At 34.9% G+C, this 17,497-nt stretch overlaps 1 protein-coding gene across 1 annotated transcript; it reads left to right on the forward strand.

Annotated features, from left to right (window-relative positions):
* The first annotated feature begins 572 nt into the window (after positions 1–572).
* LOC137927328 (zinc finger protein 221-like) lies at positions 573–13,673 on the forward strand. Its single transcript, XM_068771120.1, has 9 exons — positions 573–773; positions 2,197–2,307; positions 3,381–3,899; positions 6,067–6,281; positions 6,635–6,739; positions 8,105–8,311; positions 11,038–11,149; positions 11,844–11,945; positions 13,509–13,673. Exons 1-9 carry the CDS (start codon positions 663–665, stop codon positions 13,671–13,673), a joined length of 1,647 nt encoding a protein of 548 aa, XP_068627221.1. The 5' UTR covers positions 573–662.
* Positions 13,674–17,497: the final 3,824 nt, after the last annotated feature.

Raw genomic sequence — 17,497 nt, forward strand, 5'->3', positions numbered from 1 at the left:
AAATAATTACGTAAAAATATAGTTTACGAAGAAATTATTACACACCGCTAACCATTTATAGTGTATCCAATGCACAGCTTACTACTGCATAGCATTTATTAAATTGGAAAAGATAAATTTTATTCTTAAATATATTTTTTGATTAAATACTGGTCTTTATGCTAGTATAACATACTTTATTAAAAGATTTATCTTAAAAAGTGCTGTGAAATCTTTATCCTAGGAATGTATACACACATAAAAATTATCCATTTTTTAAATTAATTAATTTCATTATTATAGATAATAATAAATTTATTGAAACATGCATGCCTTATTATTACGTATTATAAATTCATACATACCTCAAACGTAATTGATTACAATATTATTAAATATATAAAAATCAATTAATTAAGATTTGTTAGACTTCATAACAACATTCCTTTGCCTTTATCTATAAAGTAAAAAAAAAATCTTCAGTCCTAAACAACATCTTGTTTAGGGATTAATTATTATTTAAATGTTATTTACAATACAAAATATAATAATTATAGTCTGACTTAAGATAACTAAATACTTAAGTTAATAAGTTCTTTGAGTGATAACCGTAAAAAATATTTTTATTCATTAGTGTTTTGAAATTGAAATTTGCACTTTTAAGTTTCTTTTCTGATATTAAAATGACTGATAATGAAAATGATATTTGTCAAACGTGTCTCAGCAAAAATCGTTTTTTATATTCATTGTGTAAATTAACTCCTGCACTAAACGATATGGGCATTGTTATTAGAGTAAGTTGATTAACAATTCGTGAAATTGAATTTTGGTTATTAGTCTATTCGCAATTTATTTAAAAATGCATTGTAAGTTATAGACCGTTTATTTTGAAAGTGGTGTAAGTGCATATTCTCCTGTTTCGAGAAAGTTAGTTGTTAGCTTATCAGTTACTACTAAAATTTAAGCAAATCATATAAAGTCTGGCAATGTTTCGATTGCTTTATAAATATTTAATTTCATTATATAGATTTATTTTTTAGGCGAAATTAGACTACAACTATACAAATTTATGGGCTAGAAATGGACTTACACCACTTTCAAAATTAGGCCACTGTTAAAATTGTCTAATTTCAATTTAATTCAATTTCGTTATCAAGTACTCATGATAAGACAAAATTTTATTTTACACACTAATTACATAAATCTGAGAGTATTTACTTAAGCTCTGCAAGTGGCAGTTTTGAAATATGCATGATGATGCATGCATCGGAGTTATATAGGGTAGTAACTGCTTCATGTCTTTATATTTTTCATTAGTGGTAGGCCTGGCATTTTCATACAAGGGCGCCAGAGCGAATTTTTTAAGCTTTTGCGGTCTTCCTGGATATGTGGATAATAAATTTATATTTTTAAGTTCTGAATCCTTCATTGATATTTTATATAAAATAGCATATAGTTTAATTTTGGGAAACCTCAACCATTATATTTGCAGCCCATTGACCTGATCGCTGTTAGTGTTTTTTATCTGTTTTTTAATCACATTTTGAGGATTTTTTGTTAAAAAGAAATTCTTTCGTTTCTTTTCATTTAAAATGAATTTGTCATGGTTTTTAAATTGCTTTATTACATCATAATAATCTTGTAGTCATGTACAGAAAATTCTTCTTTCACAATTAAGCCACCTCTGTCAATTGGACTTCACCACTTTCATAATCAATGAGTATGCTATTTTATTTACCGTCTGATTTTAAGTTCAGCAAAACATGGGAATTTTTTAAGAAATTGAACATGGACTAGTTATGTATAAAAAAATTGCATTAAATTAAAAATAAAGTAAGAAAAATCTCATATTTTTTTAAATGGATTTCTATCACTTTCAACTATGAATGGTCCATTTAATGTTCTTTTTCATAAATATATAACCCAAAGCATTCATTTCGCATGTAGGAAATTTGTGGGTAGGGTGTGAATTGAACTTGGCTGACACAATTACAGTCTGCAATCTTTCATTTCTGGTATTGCTTGAAGTGTAGGCATTGCCTCATTAATGCTAACTCATTTAACATCAACTTAATGAAGCTTTAATGATAATTAATTATGCCGTAATTAATGAAGATGTAACTATTTTTTAAATTCCCACATTATTGCCCCTAATTAAGACAAATTAATCTAAATATCTTCAAAGCCATTAATATATGTTTATGTTTTATGTTGTAGAGAGATACAGCGACAGGAGTTTGTTGGGAATGTAGAGCTATAATTATGAAGTTTATGAGATTTAAGCTGCAAGCTATCAAAGCGCAAAATAATTTAACAGAAATTTTAAAGGTAAATATAATTTAGTATATTTTATCTATGACAATATAGCTTGAGCAGGGAGGTGCAACATCAAGAGGCAAAGGATAGATAGAAATGGACAGGGTTGATTGTCAATGGAAAAAGAAAATTAAAAAAAAACATAAATATTAAGTTAAAACATTAGGTAACATAGACTGCAGTCTGATAACAAGGCTCGTACTATGTGATGTGTCTAATATTATACTGCAAGCCATGTTGGCTTTGTGTAGCTTTGTTGAAATTGAGCACATAGGTTGCAAATTTGATCCTGAAGTACAATCTTACAAAATTCATAATTTCTGCAATAATTATATAGGATTGCCGCTGCTCATAAACAAGTTCACATAATACCATACTGAAACACCTGCAAATGACAAGGAATAATAAAATATAAAATATTTTGTCTCTATCAGTGGGAGTCACTTGTACACAGGTGAAATAGGATCCTTTCTCTCTTCCTTTTATCTATGAATCCTTTCCATACTCATGCGATTGCAGGCAGAGAACCTAGCCAAAGTGGTAACAGAGTTGGTACATCTGTATTAGTACTTAAAGATTTTTTTTCATTTCTTGGGTATAATAAAACTATTACTATGTCTGATAACACCATATTTATTCCTAAAAAAATATTATTGAGGCAAGATGCCAATATGCAAAATCTAAATGATTTTGACCTCTGCCTACAAAAGTTCCTACAAAAAATTTGAGTGGTGTCAACAGGATATTAAGAGAATTATAAAAGTTCCTGTATGTACATTTATAATATTTTATTATGTATATACTTCCAAGGATATCCTTATTACAGTTAGTAGTAGTACAAGGTTTTGTAATGGATTTTGCCATAAAAAAATTGATTAAGAAAATAATGATTTTCTTGATTATAGCTTGAGCTCAATGCAGTAGTATACTTAGGCTGAGCTAAGCACTACTTATTTTGATTTACCTGCAATATAAGACAGATTTGGTGGTGGATTTTTTGTCACAAATTTTTTAAATATTGTAATAATTATAATCTCTTAAAAAATATGATGAAATATAATGCTTTTTTATAATTTTCTTTACAGCACCATGATTTGAAGTGTTTAAGTAGGCTATCACAACAAAATAAAGTAACTTATGACTTAGATATACAATATTGTGACCCATTAAACAATTCGGAACTTGATAACAAGGAAATAAAGAAAGAAGAAACTGGATCAGAGAACTTTATTGATAAACAAATAACGGAATTTGATATAATTGACAGTGACTATGACAAAACAGAAAAAAATACATTTACACAAAAAAACATCATAAAGAACAGTAAACAGAAGATAAACAGGCTAAAAACGGAAAGAAATTGTTCTAAATTATCAAAACGGAAGAAAATTATGAGAAAAAGAACAAAATTGCTTGTCTTAGATGATGATGTTAAAGATAAGTTTAGGAAAGTTGTTTTTACACAAGAAGATATGTTGAAGAATAGAGAGGATAAGAGAAATCAGCCCAACTTTAAGAAAATACCGTACAAGTGTGAAACTTGTGTATTAGGTTTTACAAGGATTGAGAATTTCAATTTGCATATGGAAAAGAAACATAATACTGTACGTACTATACATTTATTTTGTAAAATAACCAGTTTTTACATATTTGATATTTTTATTTATTTCATCATTATCATCAATTCAACTATAACCTGTCCACTGCTGAATATATCCCCCTTAGATTTTCAAAAGGACTGGTTGGAAGCAGCCAGCATCCACCATATTCCAATTACCTCAACATGGTTACATGGTCCATCTTGTAAGTAGATATTCTGTGTTGCATTTGCCGTTTTGTGGTCTCCGCTCTAGAATCTTTAGGCCCTAGTCTGTCTTGCGAGTATGTGTGTTTAATTGATCTGCTTTATTATTCTCTATAAAAACTAATAAGTATGAGTGCAAGTAAATACAAATTCAAGTTGACAGTGACCATTTAAAGGCACACTTTTGAATGCTACAGCTAATTCAATTGTAGTAACTAGTATAGTAACTAATCTGAGCTTACATCATAACCATTTAAAGTATCTATCTGTCTCCTTTGTTCCGTGTGAAGGTTCTTATTAACACAGTTTTATGTATTCTAATATTTTGTGTATTGTGTATATATTTCAATATTATTTATAAATTATATAATTCTTGCAGTTTCATAACAGTGGACATGCCTCTATTAAATTCAAAATCTTTTCTAATATACCCAAATGTTGATAAAGCTGTCATTTGTGTTATATTTGTGTCATTGTTTTACTGTTTCTTTTTGTTTTTAAGATGTTGCTTGGATGCACAACAAAATATTATTCTCGTTAATTACTAATTTTTTCATTAATTATTTTCCCCAGTTCTAAAATTTATATAAAAGAAATTTTTGTAATGCCAAACAATGGGTTTGAAATTATCGAATTCAATGATATATAAAACCCATTTACCCCAAAATAATCCGTTCTTTAATCTGTACATCTGGTAACTTTTTTATCTATTCTATATTGCATACAATTGGAACATTTTTTAAATTTGGATTTAATTTTCGAAAATTGTTTTCTTTTTTGCCTACCACGCGTTCTGGTAGTCTGTCATTCAAATCGCAATCACTTCTGTATCTTTTTTATAACTTTGTATTTTGTATCTGTTAGTAATATTGTCAATTATGTTGGTAATCTTTAATAAATAAAACAAAATTAAAATATTCCGTTAGCTCAACATATTCATTTGGCACTTCATTACAAAAATATAAAATCGTCACCAAGCATTGCTTCAACACGTGTCTGCAGAAGCAATAATGTAATACAAATGTATTCCTTGAGCATAATCAAATTAGGGAATTTTACAGATTTCATTCGTCTATATTTATAAGTTTTCTGATACTTTGTGGAATATTTTTATGAAAAAAAAGTAGAATATTGTAAATTGAATTATTGAAATGTCGCGATTGACAGTTGGCATTGAATTAGCGCGTTTGACAGTTGGCATTGAATTAGCGCGTTTGACAGTTGGCATTGAATTAGCGCGTTTGACAGTTGGCATTGAATTAGCGCGTTTGACAGTTGGCATTGAATTAGTGCGTTTGACAGTTCTCGTTGCCTTTCGTGCATTTGACAGCTAACATTGAACTTCGCTCGTGTGACAGTTAGCATTGAACTTCCCGCGTTTGACAGATTCCGAACTGCATATTTAGATATTGGTTTAACATTTGCATCATTCAGTATTTATTGAACCCAAAATTGAAGTATTTTCTATTCAATCGATAAATAAAGTGATCACGTTGAAATATGTTAATGTATTCGAATGCGAATAAAATCTAACTTAGGCTTTTTTAATCTTCTCTCTCACTCTTATTCAATGGCATCCCTCAGTAAGCTTTATATCAGAGATTTCCATTTTTTTTGTGTCGTAGACCCCTTGCCATGTTTTTCAGTGTTGGGTAGACCCCCTACTTACCTGATATTGATTTCCTGTAAATTTCTAACTGTATTGAGGTTTAGTGTTAAAAACTTAAAGTAAAAATACGTGTTAATTTATACATTTATTATTTGAATTTAAATTAAAACTACTCAAAATAAAATTTTGTAACTTATACATAAAATTGCATTTCATGGACCACCAAACTTTTTTTCGCTGACGTAGACCCCTTGCATAGACACCTAGGGGTCGATATAGCCTAATTTGGGAATCACTGCTTTACATAGTTAAGACAGCTAATATATAATATTTATGATAGTTTTATGTTTTATTTCAGGATATAGGCACAAGTACTTGTGACGTCTGCCAGTCGAGGTTCAACTCTATAAAATCATTGGAGAGGCATCGTAGGAAGCATTACGTGGTTTATCATTGTCAGCTCTGTGAATATGAGACGTTGGAGTTGTGGTCGGTGGTCAGTCATTGTCGCGTGAAACACAGCGGGGACAGCAATGGTAGGATCCACTGTCCGCAGTGCTCTGCGGTACTTAGGTATGTATTAATTATATTTTTAAACAATTTGTACAATGAAGTTATTATCTACTTAGGATCAGTTACATTCATCACCTGTTTACCTCATGAGAAAAATGTCAGAGAGTAAGGTTTTTTGTCTATATTTTCGGTGGGTAAGGGCGAAGGCCCTAGTTGCCGTTTGTTTAGGTTCTTATTTTCTTTATCTATCTATCTATCTTAGAGAAATCCTCAAAAAAAACCCGCACCGAAGCTTGTCGAGAGGCTATGATCTTACCAATTACTCCCGAGTCTCTCACGACCATATTCTTGATTATGGTGATTAATTTATTTATGGTTTAATTAATAATTGTTTTTTTGGGTTTGTATTGCAGAAGTGCAATCGCTCTTTCGGAACACGTTAGTACCCAACATTCCCTACGTTGCAACGAGTGCGGTGACAAGTTTAAAGGCAAGCACACACTGAGAGCACATAAAATGTAAGTAACACTAGTTAAACTATCTATTTGTTGCGGCATTTAATTTGGCACATCAGGCGGAAGTGTAAATAAGAAAGGGACTAATATATAGCTACTTCCGCTATGCAGCAGTAGTTGTGCAATGAAGTGCACTGCCCGCCAGCCCGCTGATAAACTGACATGCTGAGTATGGCTGACACTGATCGGTGTAACATTACTCCTGATGATGCCCTGAGGAGGGGTGAAACACGTATAGAGTGAATAAACGGTGGTAGTTGTGTAATTCGCATTGTTTGCCGCATGCGCATTTATCAGCGGGCTGGTGGGCGGTGCACTTTATTGCACGACTACTGCTACATGGCAGAAGTAGCTATATATTAGTCCTTTTCTTACTTGGATGGACTTCCGCAAAGTAACGCCTGAATCTATTAGATAGAAGAGTAAATATTGCCTATACCATAGTGCTCCTTTGACTTGGTATATAGAGGTCTAGGAAATTAAAAATATCTCCAAAGTGCCAATTCAAATGCCGGGATATAAAGGCGTATTGCTATGAAATTATTCAAATTATATAAGTTTAGAGAATTAACCCAATTTACAAATAAGTAGTGTATAGATTATTATATAAGATTAATCTTCGACCCACCGAATGTACAATCTATTTATCTTGATTGCAATGGAACCTTAAAGAGATACATAAAAATGAAACATGATGTAACAGGTTTATAGTAGCATCAAAATCAGCTTCTATTATATCTGGTTAAGAAAGAAAATTCAATTTGTATTATATGCGGTCAAGAAGTATAGTCAGTTTGTGTTATATCCGAACAATCTGTAAAGTCAATTTGTATTTTATCCGATCAAGTTGTAAAGTCAGTATGTATTATATCCAATCAAGTTGTTAAGTCAGTTTGTATGACATCCAATCAAGTAGCAAAGTCTGTTTGTATTATTAAACGGTTTTATTTAGTTCGACCCGTACGGAATTTATTTGGATCAAAATTAGAAATTGAAATTTAAGCACCTTCCCGTTGTCAGATTGATCTGAAATTTGGTACACACATTTAATTTAGATGACAATACAATATCATAAAATCAATAACATTATAAATCTAAGATGGCCGCCGATACAAAATGGTGGATTTCGTATTTTTCCTTAACACCCTCAATATGGGTATCAAATGAAAATGTAGCCCACATTAGTAAAACACGATGATTATGTCAAAATTTAAAATTCAAGATGGACGCTGTTCCAATATGGCTGACTAGGAACATCTTTTTCCACAAGCACCACAATATGGGTATCAAAAAACCGTTTAACCTAAAAGTTTTTTAAATGTATTTATGTTTGATAAAGAAATGAAATTAGTTGAGCACTTTTTCCAGACGTATCCACGGTGTGAAACGCGACTTCGGCTGCGATGTATGCGGTAAGAGTTTCAAGACGAAGTCCCGCCTGGAGTCCCACATCGTCGGCCACAACGCATCGCTGGCAAAGAAGCTGGCATTCTGTGCCATTTGCAACGTACAATACAAAAATATATACGTCTACCGGAACCATCTGAAGAACAGCGCTAATCATTCCGAAAGGATGTAAGTACACTTGTTTTATAATCATCACCGTGACACAGTGGCGTAGCTAGGGGGAGGCGAGTGGGGCGGTCGCACCAGGCACCACAAGCAGGAGGGACACCAAGGTTGAAAATAATTTTTTTGAATTTTTTTTTCTATTATTTTGAACCAAAAAAAAATATTAACTACATTCTGTTCTGAATTTTGAAATTATTTAGACTCTTTAGGGGGGGGGGGGGCACCAAGCCCCAATCTACCTTAGGCCCCAAATACCATAGCTACGCCACTGCCGTGACAGTTAACCCCTTTCGTTACCAGCGCCGGAGTTAGACTTGTAATGTGCGCTTATGTGTAGATCCGAGAGATTTATCACAGCCAAATAAATTACTAACAATTATCCTAACTTCTATTTTTAATTAATATACCAGTGAAATCATTAAATATGTAACACAAATGAGAAAATTCGAACATCGGCTTACCGCCATACAATGTGCGCACTTCGCGGCGCATGCCCGGTTCAGTAGCGTCAATTCGGCGGAACGTACTGCGGTAAGGAAATGGTTAATAGACGCCCAAGATATTCAGGCCTTCACCAAAGATGACCGGTCTTGTACTGCCCACATCCAGACACCTTGCTAAACCTTTGATTGTGGTCTCTCTTAGTGTCGAACCACGCCGCACGTAACGGACATGATAATGAACGGAACGATTGCAAAACCAGAATAATGTGGAGACTGCAAACTTACTATGTTCTCTGGAATAAATTAATAAGACAACATTACATAACACGGAATAACATGACACATAAGACACAACAGGCAGGGCCTGATGACTTGTAGTACATGTGCAAAGCACAAACGTCAACTCCCACAAACTTAGGCTGAGACGGCTTCAGTGACGAGGATATTTTTCCCAGACGCCATTTCAGCCTACCGCGTGCTCCGCAGTGTCGAGATGGATACGGTCTTGGCCCAGCTCTTCACGGGTCACGGGGGGTTCTCTGAGTACCTTCACAGGTTCAAGCTTAAGGAGGACCCCTCGTGCTTCTGTGAACCGGGCGTGGGCCAGACCGTGGTCCTCCTTGTGGTCCACTATCCGGCGTTCGGAAGACTGCGCGCAGATTCCGAATGCCTGATGGGTAAAAAGGTAGAGGAAAGGAGTATCTTGGCCATCATGCAAGATGAAGGGAAGAGAGAATGCTTCCTCAGCTACTGCAGGAAGGTGGTGATAAATGCCATAGGTAAAAATAAAACATAGTAATAGATTCAAATAGACTTGAATATGAATAAAAAAAGTAAGGCAAACACTAAAATATAGAAATAAAATAAATAAAGTAGTACCAAAAATAGTGCAATAAACAGTATAATATAATATGATAATTATAAAGAAAATGTGTGTTAAATGTTTGAAAAATAAATGTAATGTTGCAAAATAAAATAGTAAGGAAAGCTAGAATGTAGTGGTTGAGGATGGATGTATGGCTAATGGAATGAAAGAGAAAGACTGGGAAAATTGTAGAACGAAAGAAACAGTACCACAGATAATATGATACATGAAAGAGAAGAATGATAATAATAAAAAATATAAATAAATTACTAGAAATAAAAAGTCCTTGTCCCACACGAGATAGGGGAACGAGAGGTCCCCAACAGCGGGGACCATAAAAAAAAGAAAAAAAAACTCAGGCTGTATTCAATAGTTTTAAGTTGATTTGAATGTGTGTAACTTTGTTTGTTGATTCATTTACATGTTTGATATATTGTAATGTATTAAACTTTATTGTTAACACTTTTAAGTCACAAATATGGAATATACATTTAAAAAATGACATTTTTTTTTTGTTTGACTTTACGCTGGGATAAAATGTGGCGGGAAGTACTCCAGCAAACTGGTGCAATAATTAAACAGTACTTATCAATGTGAAAAGAAAATATTTATAATTGAAAACAACTCGTGTCTCTAGCCAAGTGTCAAAAGGAATCATATAAATATTAATGATCATCACTGGGTCTTATCTGGTCTGTGAGAGCTGGTTTCTGTGGTTTCCTAAGCTTTAGTCTGACCAACCAACTCCTCAAAAAATCCAAGGAGGCCCTTGATATTGCAGGAAAGCCCACCAGTGAACCGAGGTGGGTAGACATGTGGAACTCCTTTACACTGTAGTAGTGAGCACAAGATTCCTTCTCTTCCAGACGTGAACTTAATAGAACACCATAGGAGGGTATGTAGGGTACCTTATATTTATACAATGCGATTAAAATAAGAATTGGACGGGCTCTCGGCTAACTTCACTCATATAAGTACGGTCAGCATTAAATATATAAAATAAAAAAAATAATAATAATTGTTTTTGTTGATTGTTTAATTTGTTCTACAATGAGCAAAAGAGGTAGTGTTTTACATCGGCGAGCTCGAGAGATTATCAGCAATGTTGATAAGTACTTCGAGGAAGAGAAAAAACGTGCCATTATGTTGTTGGACCAGTTAAAACAAGAATTGTACCAGGGCCAGATGGCAATATTCATATATCGCGTGATGTATTTGGAAGTTTCATTAAGCATTTGGAAACTGCTTCGAAGGTAACCAACCGAGCGAGTGACTTTAGCCACTGGTATTATTTTTTAACATTGCTTTTTTTGCACACTATACCAAGTTCCCGTTGTGACGTCACAACATGGCGCTAGGCCGGTCCTATTCTTATTTTAATCGCATTGTATGTATCGCCTCATATTTTCTCATTTTTCCAGGTACGAATGCAAGGAATGCAAAAAGAAGTTCGCCTCGAAAGTTTATTGGCGAAAACACTGCGATTTCTACCACCTACACAAGTCGCAGTATAAATGCGAGATTTGCAATAAGGTATGCGGGAGTATCGTCATGTTGAACTGGCAGTGTGTTGGCATGACGCAAAGAAAACATGCCCGATGGGACCTTAAGGTTTTGTAGTGGATTCCAGGCGATCTTGTTAAGGTTGTAGTAAGAAGCTACATGCAGGCTGCTTCAAATTGGTTCCATCGGGAAGCTACAACAAGGTCTATGTCCTTCAGAGGATGTCCTAAGACTCAATTGATGACTAGTGTAGGATTTAAAAATAATATCGCAACTACACTGCACTGGTAGATTAATATATATAGCTACTTCCGCTATGCAGCAGTAGTCGTGCAATGAAGTGCACCGCCCGCCAGACCGCTGATGTTAAACCGTACCGGTATAACATCAACGGATGCCCCGTGGAGGGGTGAAACACGTGTAGAGTAAATTAGTGGTGGTAGTTGTGTTTCGCATTGTTTACCGCATGCGCATTTATCAGCGGACTGGCGGGCGGTGCACTTTACTGCACGACTACTGCTGCATAGCGGAAGTAGTTATATATTAGTCCCTTTCTTAGTGATGGACTTCCGCGAGGTAACGCCTGATTCTATTAAATCTAAATCTTACTTTCTCAAACTTAGCCTTAGCAAGCTTTAATAAATTAGTTGTTTATACAGAATATATAAAATATATCTTGGATTCTTGGACATTATATCAACTTACATTATCTTGTTGTCTCCAGCTGTTCATTTCCGATTGGAGACTGAAAAATCACCGGCAAACGCATCACGGTCTTACCAGATCTCGGAACCACACCTGTAATGTATGTGGGAAGAAATTCTTTGTGAGTAAACTTGTTTTATTAACTCACCTTCATAATGAATTTTGACAGTGCTTTCGGACACTCCGTCCCGGCGGTCCGCTGTGAACGCTCGTGATTGAGGTGTTCATGATCTTTTTTCTTCGGCCTCCAATTTGTCACGCTTTCTTCAAGCACGGTACAGCGGTTTCGGTAACATGATATTATCTTTGCCACAAGTTGTTTATTTACAGCCCAATATTCGAAAATGTTACCCATCCGAATAAAGGTTTTTCGTGAAAAATCTTGAATAAAGTACTACCGCTAATTGTCCTCTTGTGGTGGTTGTATTTTATAGTTGCATGCAAAGGTTTATAATAGAACATTCTGTTTTTAAATAGTGGTCAGCAAACCCTCTCTCAAGCCAAATGTGAACAATAATTTATATATATTATTGTTCACATTTCACACACACATATATACGTAGTATACATAGTGCGTACGTGCGTGCGTGCGTGCGTGAGGGCGTGCGTGCGTGCGTGCGTGCGTGCGTGCGTGCGTGCGTGCGGGCGTGCGGGCGTGCGTGCGTGCGTGCGTGCGTGTGTGTGTGTGTGTGTGTGTGTGTGTGTGTGTAAAATAATTTAAAAAGTGATAATAAAAGTTAAATGTAAATAATTATGAAACTACTCTATTTTTCTAGGAAATACGACATCAAAAAAACTGAATTTAGAGATGTTCTTGGAATTTATTTTTGTAAACAGCCGAAATTAACAGAAAGGTTGTGATCCTTCATCGTGATAACGCTACGCCACACTAATCTTTAGTCACTCAGCAAATATTAAGAGAGTTTTGTTGGAAGTCGATAATGCATCCGCCATATATGCCCTGGTCTTATATTTGTAGATATTCGCCAATTATGATTTCAGAATTTATTACGCAGCATCAGGTTAACATCAAGAACTATATATAGAACTGCCCAAAGTACTATTATATATACTATATATTTACAAGATGGCAAAAAATCATAGAATAAATTGATATCTGTATATAGGGAGTCTGGTGGCAGAGTTGTGGTTTTAAATATTAATATGAAATAAACAAATAAACTGTGCAGGCGGATGGTGGTGATGTTTTAGAGAATTTCTCAGTCACGGTGGTGTAGTAGTCGTGTGGGCATTGCGCGATCGCTGTTGAAGATTGTCATATATTTATATATATATATATATATATATATATATATATATATATATATATATATATATATATATATATATATATATATATTGCTTGAATTGGAAGTTTTTAGAGTAACTCTCCGTTATTGTCTATTACATTCATGTATAGAAACGCACCCCCTTCCTCCAAAGATCGCCACGATGACTTGATGATGGTGCCTTGTACCGTTTCCAGCGACGGAAGTCCACCCACGCCGCGTCTACAGGCTCTTAGACGCTAATTCTCTTTGTCCTTAATTCACCAGCAATTCTTTGAGCTACCTCAGTGACTTTGGTTCTTCTGCTGATATCATAACTTCTGATTCGATCTTTCTATGACACTTTAGCTTACCTTAACCTGCTAAAAAAAATTGTATGCTGATATATCTACCAGACGCTGTCGACGCTCCGAGGTCACCAGCTGACGCACTCGGAGCAGCGCTCCTACATGTGCGAGGACTGCGGGGACACATTCAAGCAACGGCCCGCGCTCTACACGCACTCGAGGCTCGTCCACCGCGCGGGAAAGAGACCAAAACAAGATCCATTATTAAAATAAAACTTATCTTTAATAGATTATACCTTGTTTTATTTCCACATTTATTGTAAGTGACATATGCAAAACAGATTAACTGTGGCGCCTTATACTTTGAGTCTATATCGACCCCTAGGGGGCTATGACAACCTGCAAGGGGTCTACGTCAGCGAAAAAAATTGGGGGTCCATGAAATTAAAATGGGGCTCCACGATAGTAGATCTCAACACATACACTGATAGCAAATTCAATTAATAAATGTATAAATTAACATGTGTTTTTACTTTTAGTTTTTAACACTAAACTTCACTACAGTTAGAAATTTACAGGAAATCAATATCAGGTAAGTAGGGGGTCTACCCAACACGGAAAAACATGGCAAGGGAGGGGTCTACGACACAAAAAAGTTTGGGGAACTCTGGTGTAGACCAACGATATAGTCAAGTTCGCGGAATGGCGATGTTCGGGAGACCTGTGTCCTACAGTTGGTGTTTATCGACTGACATGATGATTAGGTAGTAAAATTCGGAAGCCAGCCTTGTTCAATAGACGGAAGATATTTGAAGGTGTTTCCATCAGGTTTTATTGTAAATCTATTAATAAAGCCTATGTCCAGCTGTGAACGGCCTTTGGTTGAATTGATTATGATATCTACATAAGATAATGTAGTGACCACTAGTGTACGTCGTGGGAACATCAGTTTGAACACCTCTAAATTGGTTTCTTTCAATTTAAAGCCACGAAGGCTTTCAAAAAGTGCCCTGATCTGAAGACTGCAACAAACTGGGGTCTTTTTTCTGGAGAATTCAATATCTTTGATACTTTGATTGAATTCATTCCCAAGCTTTATTGTCACTTAAAAATACAAGTTTTTGCGTAATTCTTGTTTGTCTTATATACGATTGCAATAGACCCTGTGTACTAGTGTCCTGTAAAGAAAGTGGTACTGATAAAGAGACCTGACTAATTTTAAGCAGGATAAGTTTGTAAGAGAAAGCTTTTAAGATGTCAAAAATTGAATCATTGCGAGGAAAATAGATAAGACAACACTTATTATCTTCTAACGACTGAGTATAATACTACTACTACTCCGCTGGCTCAGTGACCCAAAGTGGGTCTTGGCTCCTAAGCGAGAGACTTCCACTTTCCTTTATCTTGCGCCATCGTCTGCCATTGGTTGACATTCAATTCGCGCAAGTCTGCCTCAACGCGATCGATCCAGCGATACCTGGGTCTACCCACTGGTCTTCCACCCCTCGGTTTTTCCAGGTACGCTACCTTCACGTTCCGATCCGATCCCATTCGCTCCAAGTGACTAAGCCAGCGGATTCGTTGAGCTTTATATTGAATATAATAATTGATAAATATTTTACGTATTTTAAAAATGAGTGTCAGGCTGTAATCAAATAAAAAATATGTAATACGATAGAGCACTACATAGTCTAGCCATAAGTTCCGTTATAAAGAAAATATTCGATAATTAAAAAAATATATTTTTAAGTTTTATATGTGATTATAGAGTGAAAAAGATATGTTAACATACTAAACTAGTTATTCAAAGTGTCCACCCTTAGCTTTAAAGCGCGCTTTGAAACGGTCGGGCCATGCGTCGATGGATTTACGAACGGTTTCCATTGGAAACTTGGTGACTGCTGCCTCCAGAGATTATACTTGAGCGACTCAATATTTAGTTGACGCTTAGAGCAGGCCATGTCCTCTAGCATAGACCACAATTTATAGTCCAAAGGGTTTATGTCTGGACTAGCCGAAACCCAATCATCTGTCTTTGTTAAGTCGGGAACATTTTGCTCTTGTAAATTTGGGTAGTGCGCGCCTTGTGACCTAAGGTTGAATCTTGTTGGAATGCCCAGAGTTAGTTTTTAAATAAGGTGTTGTTGAAAGATTTAACTACCCCTTCTAACACTGTATCTTGATACACTGGCTGAAGTTTTCACTCTTTTTTCGCAAAACTGGAGTTTTGTAAAACCTTGATGGAGACATCCCATCAAATCATGACGTATGTTGGATGATGGCTTCGCTGAATTTTGGCCTCTACCTCGGAAGCTTCTTTAGAGCTGAGTGCATACACTCGATCATTTTATTTGTCGTAATGCTGCTCGATTGTAAAAAAAAATATTGGTAAAGAGGTTTTCTTTGCTTTACGTCCGCGCATCGAAGTAACAGCTGTTTTGATGTTTCGACTCTTTGTTTTAGTGCCTGATTTAAGGTAAGTCCTATGTATCTCCGGTAAGCACTTAGACCTAAGTCTTATTTGGTAATCCGAGAAAGTGTCCTTGGTGGGATTTCAGGAATTCTGCCCTTGACTGCATTAACGGCCTGGTTTGTTCAAATAGACTCGCGGTCATTAATAGACATGGTTTCAATGTACCTTCGGATGGTACGATACACAAACATTCGGCTAATCTCTAGCTTTTTTAATGTATGAAAAATGTCGGCTAGCTCCTTACCTACTTTGTACAGTGCAATTATTGCAATCCTATTCTATTTAGTGCCCCACTCCATTTTAAAAACAATTGATTTCTTAACAAAAACGTTCAATAATGGCGGGAAAAAATTCTATTTTTTATCGTAGAAGCTAATGTACGAAATTCAAATTAATGTTTTTTTAAATGTATGTAAACAGCCAGTAACAGAATTTATGGCTAGACTAGGTAGTTACAAAAATGATTCGGGTGGACCCCCCTGAGGTCCACAATTGCTAAGCTGATGTCCCCGTAAGTTCATCTGCTTTAGTACAGAACTAAAATGTTGGTTTAACTTCGGCTCTGAATATACGCAAATAATACTTTAAGAAGCTCAGATAAAAACTTTCAAATTCCTTGTTCTGTACAATTTTTAGTCGCAGTATATGGTGGAAATGTTGCTGCAGCGAGTCTCCCGGAACCAGATAAGTTTTGAAAGTGGTTTTTGAGAAATAGTCCTGTCCACCTCTGCTATAAAAGCATTAGAATGAAAATACAATCACATTATTACTACTGTTTTGCGGGGAAATAAAAAAGCTTGTTATTTTAAATACTCTTTATTTATTAAGACAACATCAATAAATAAAATTGTATTTTGCTATTGACAGTTTTTTTTCAATTCGATATTATTTTTATTTATTTAATCTTAAAAACTACCGATCCCATCACCCGATTTCGATTTGACGTTGATTTATGGAACACTGAAATATTATGAATCTCTACGCGATGTCATCTGCTTGAAATATTTAATATGTTTATTATTACACTACAACAGTGAAACTAATGGAAACATTCCAAAAAATCTCTAAAAGATTCAGGCGTTACATTGCGGAAGTCCATACTAAGTAAGAAAAAAATGTTACACCGATAAGAAGGAAAGTAATATTACACCGATAAGTGCTAAACACCGAGTTGGCACACACATTGTTTGCCGCATGCGCTTTTATAAGCGGGCGGTGCACTTTATTGCACGACTACTGCTACATAGCGGAAGTAGTTATACATTAGTCCTTTTCTTATTCTAAAATCAACGCTCTGTAGGCCTTCAGATTAAGACAACGTTAACTAATAAAATTGTACTTCTTCTATTATTTTTTTTTTCTCTCTTTATTTATCATTAAGATAACATCAATAAATAATTTAGTAGTCTCTCTTCGTTAAAGTATTTTTTCCATTTATTTATTATTAAGACAACATCAATAAATAAAATATAATTATATTATTAGTAATTTTTCTTAAATATTTCTCCATTTATTATTACAACATCAATAAATAAAATAGTATTTATTCCATTTAAGTGTAACATATACTAATCATTGAATATAAGACAAAACTACAGTAATACCCCGCTTTACGCGACCCCGT

Source organism: Battus philenor, unplaced genomic scaffold (assembly GCF_028537555.1).
Source record: "Battus philenor isolate CCGP_79_NKW_IND1 unplaced genomic scaffold, ilBatPhil1.0.hap1 SCAF_30, whole genome shotgun sequence".
Taxonomy (NCBI): domain Eukaryota; kingdom Metazoa; phylum Arthropoda; class Insecta; order Lepidoptera; family Papilionidae; genus Battus; species Battus philenor.

What these genes read in the sequence shown, in the direction of transcription:
- LOC137927328 (XM_068771120.1), top strand. Translation starts at nt 663, where the DNA reads ATGACTGATAATGAAAATGATATTTGTCAAACGTGTCTCAGCAAAAAT. An exon ending in ATATGGGCATTGTTATTAGA is followed by an intron (nt 774 to 2,196) that starts GTAAGTTGATTA and finishes TTTATGTTGTAG; the next exon opens with AGAGATACAGCGACAGGAGT. An exon ending in ATTTAACAGAAATTTTAAAG is followed by an intron (nt 2,308 to 3,380) that starts GTAAATATAATT and finishes TTTTCTTTACAG; the next exon opens with CACCATGATTTGAAGTGTTT.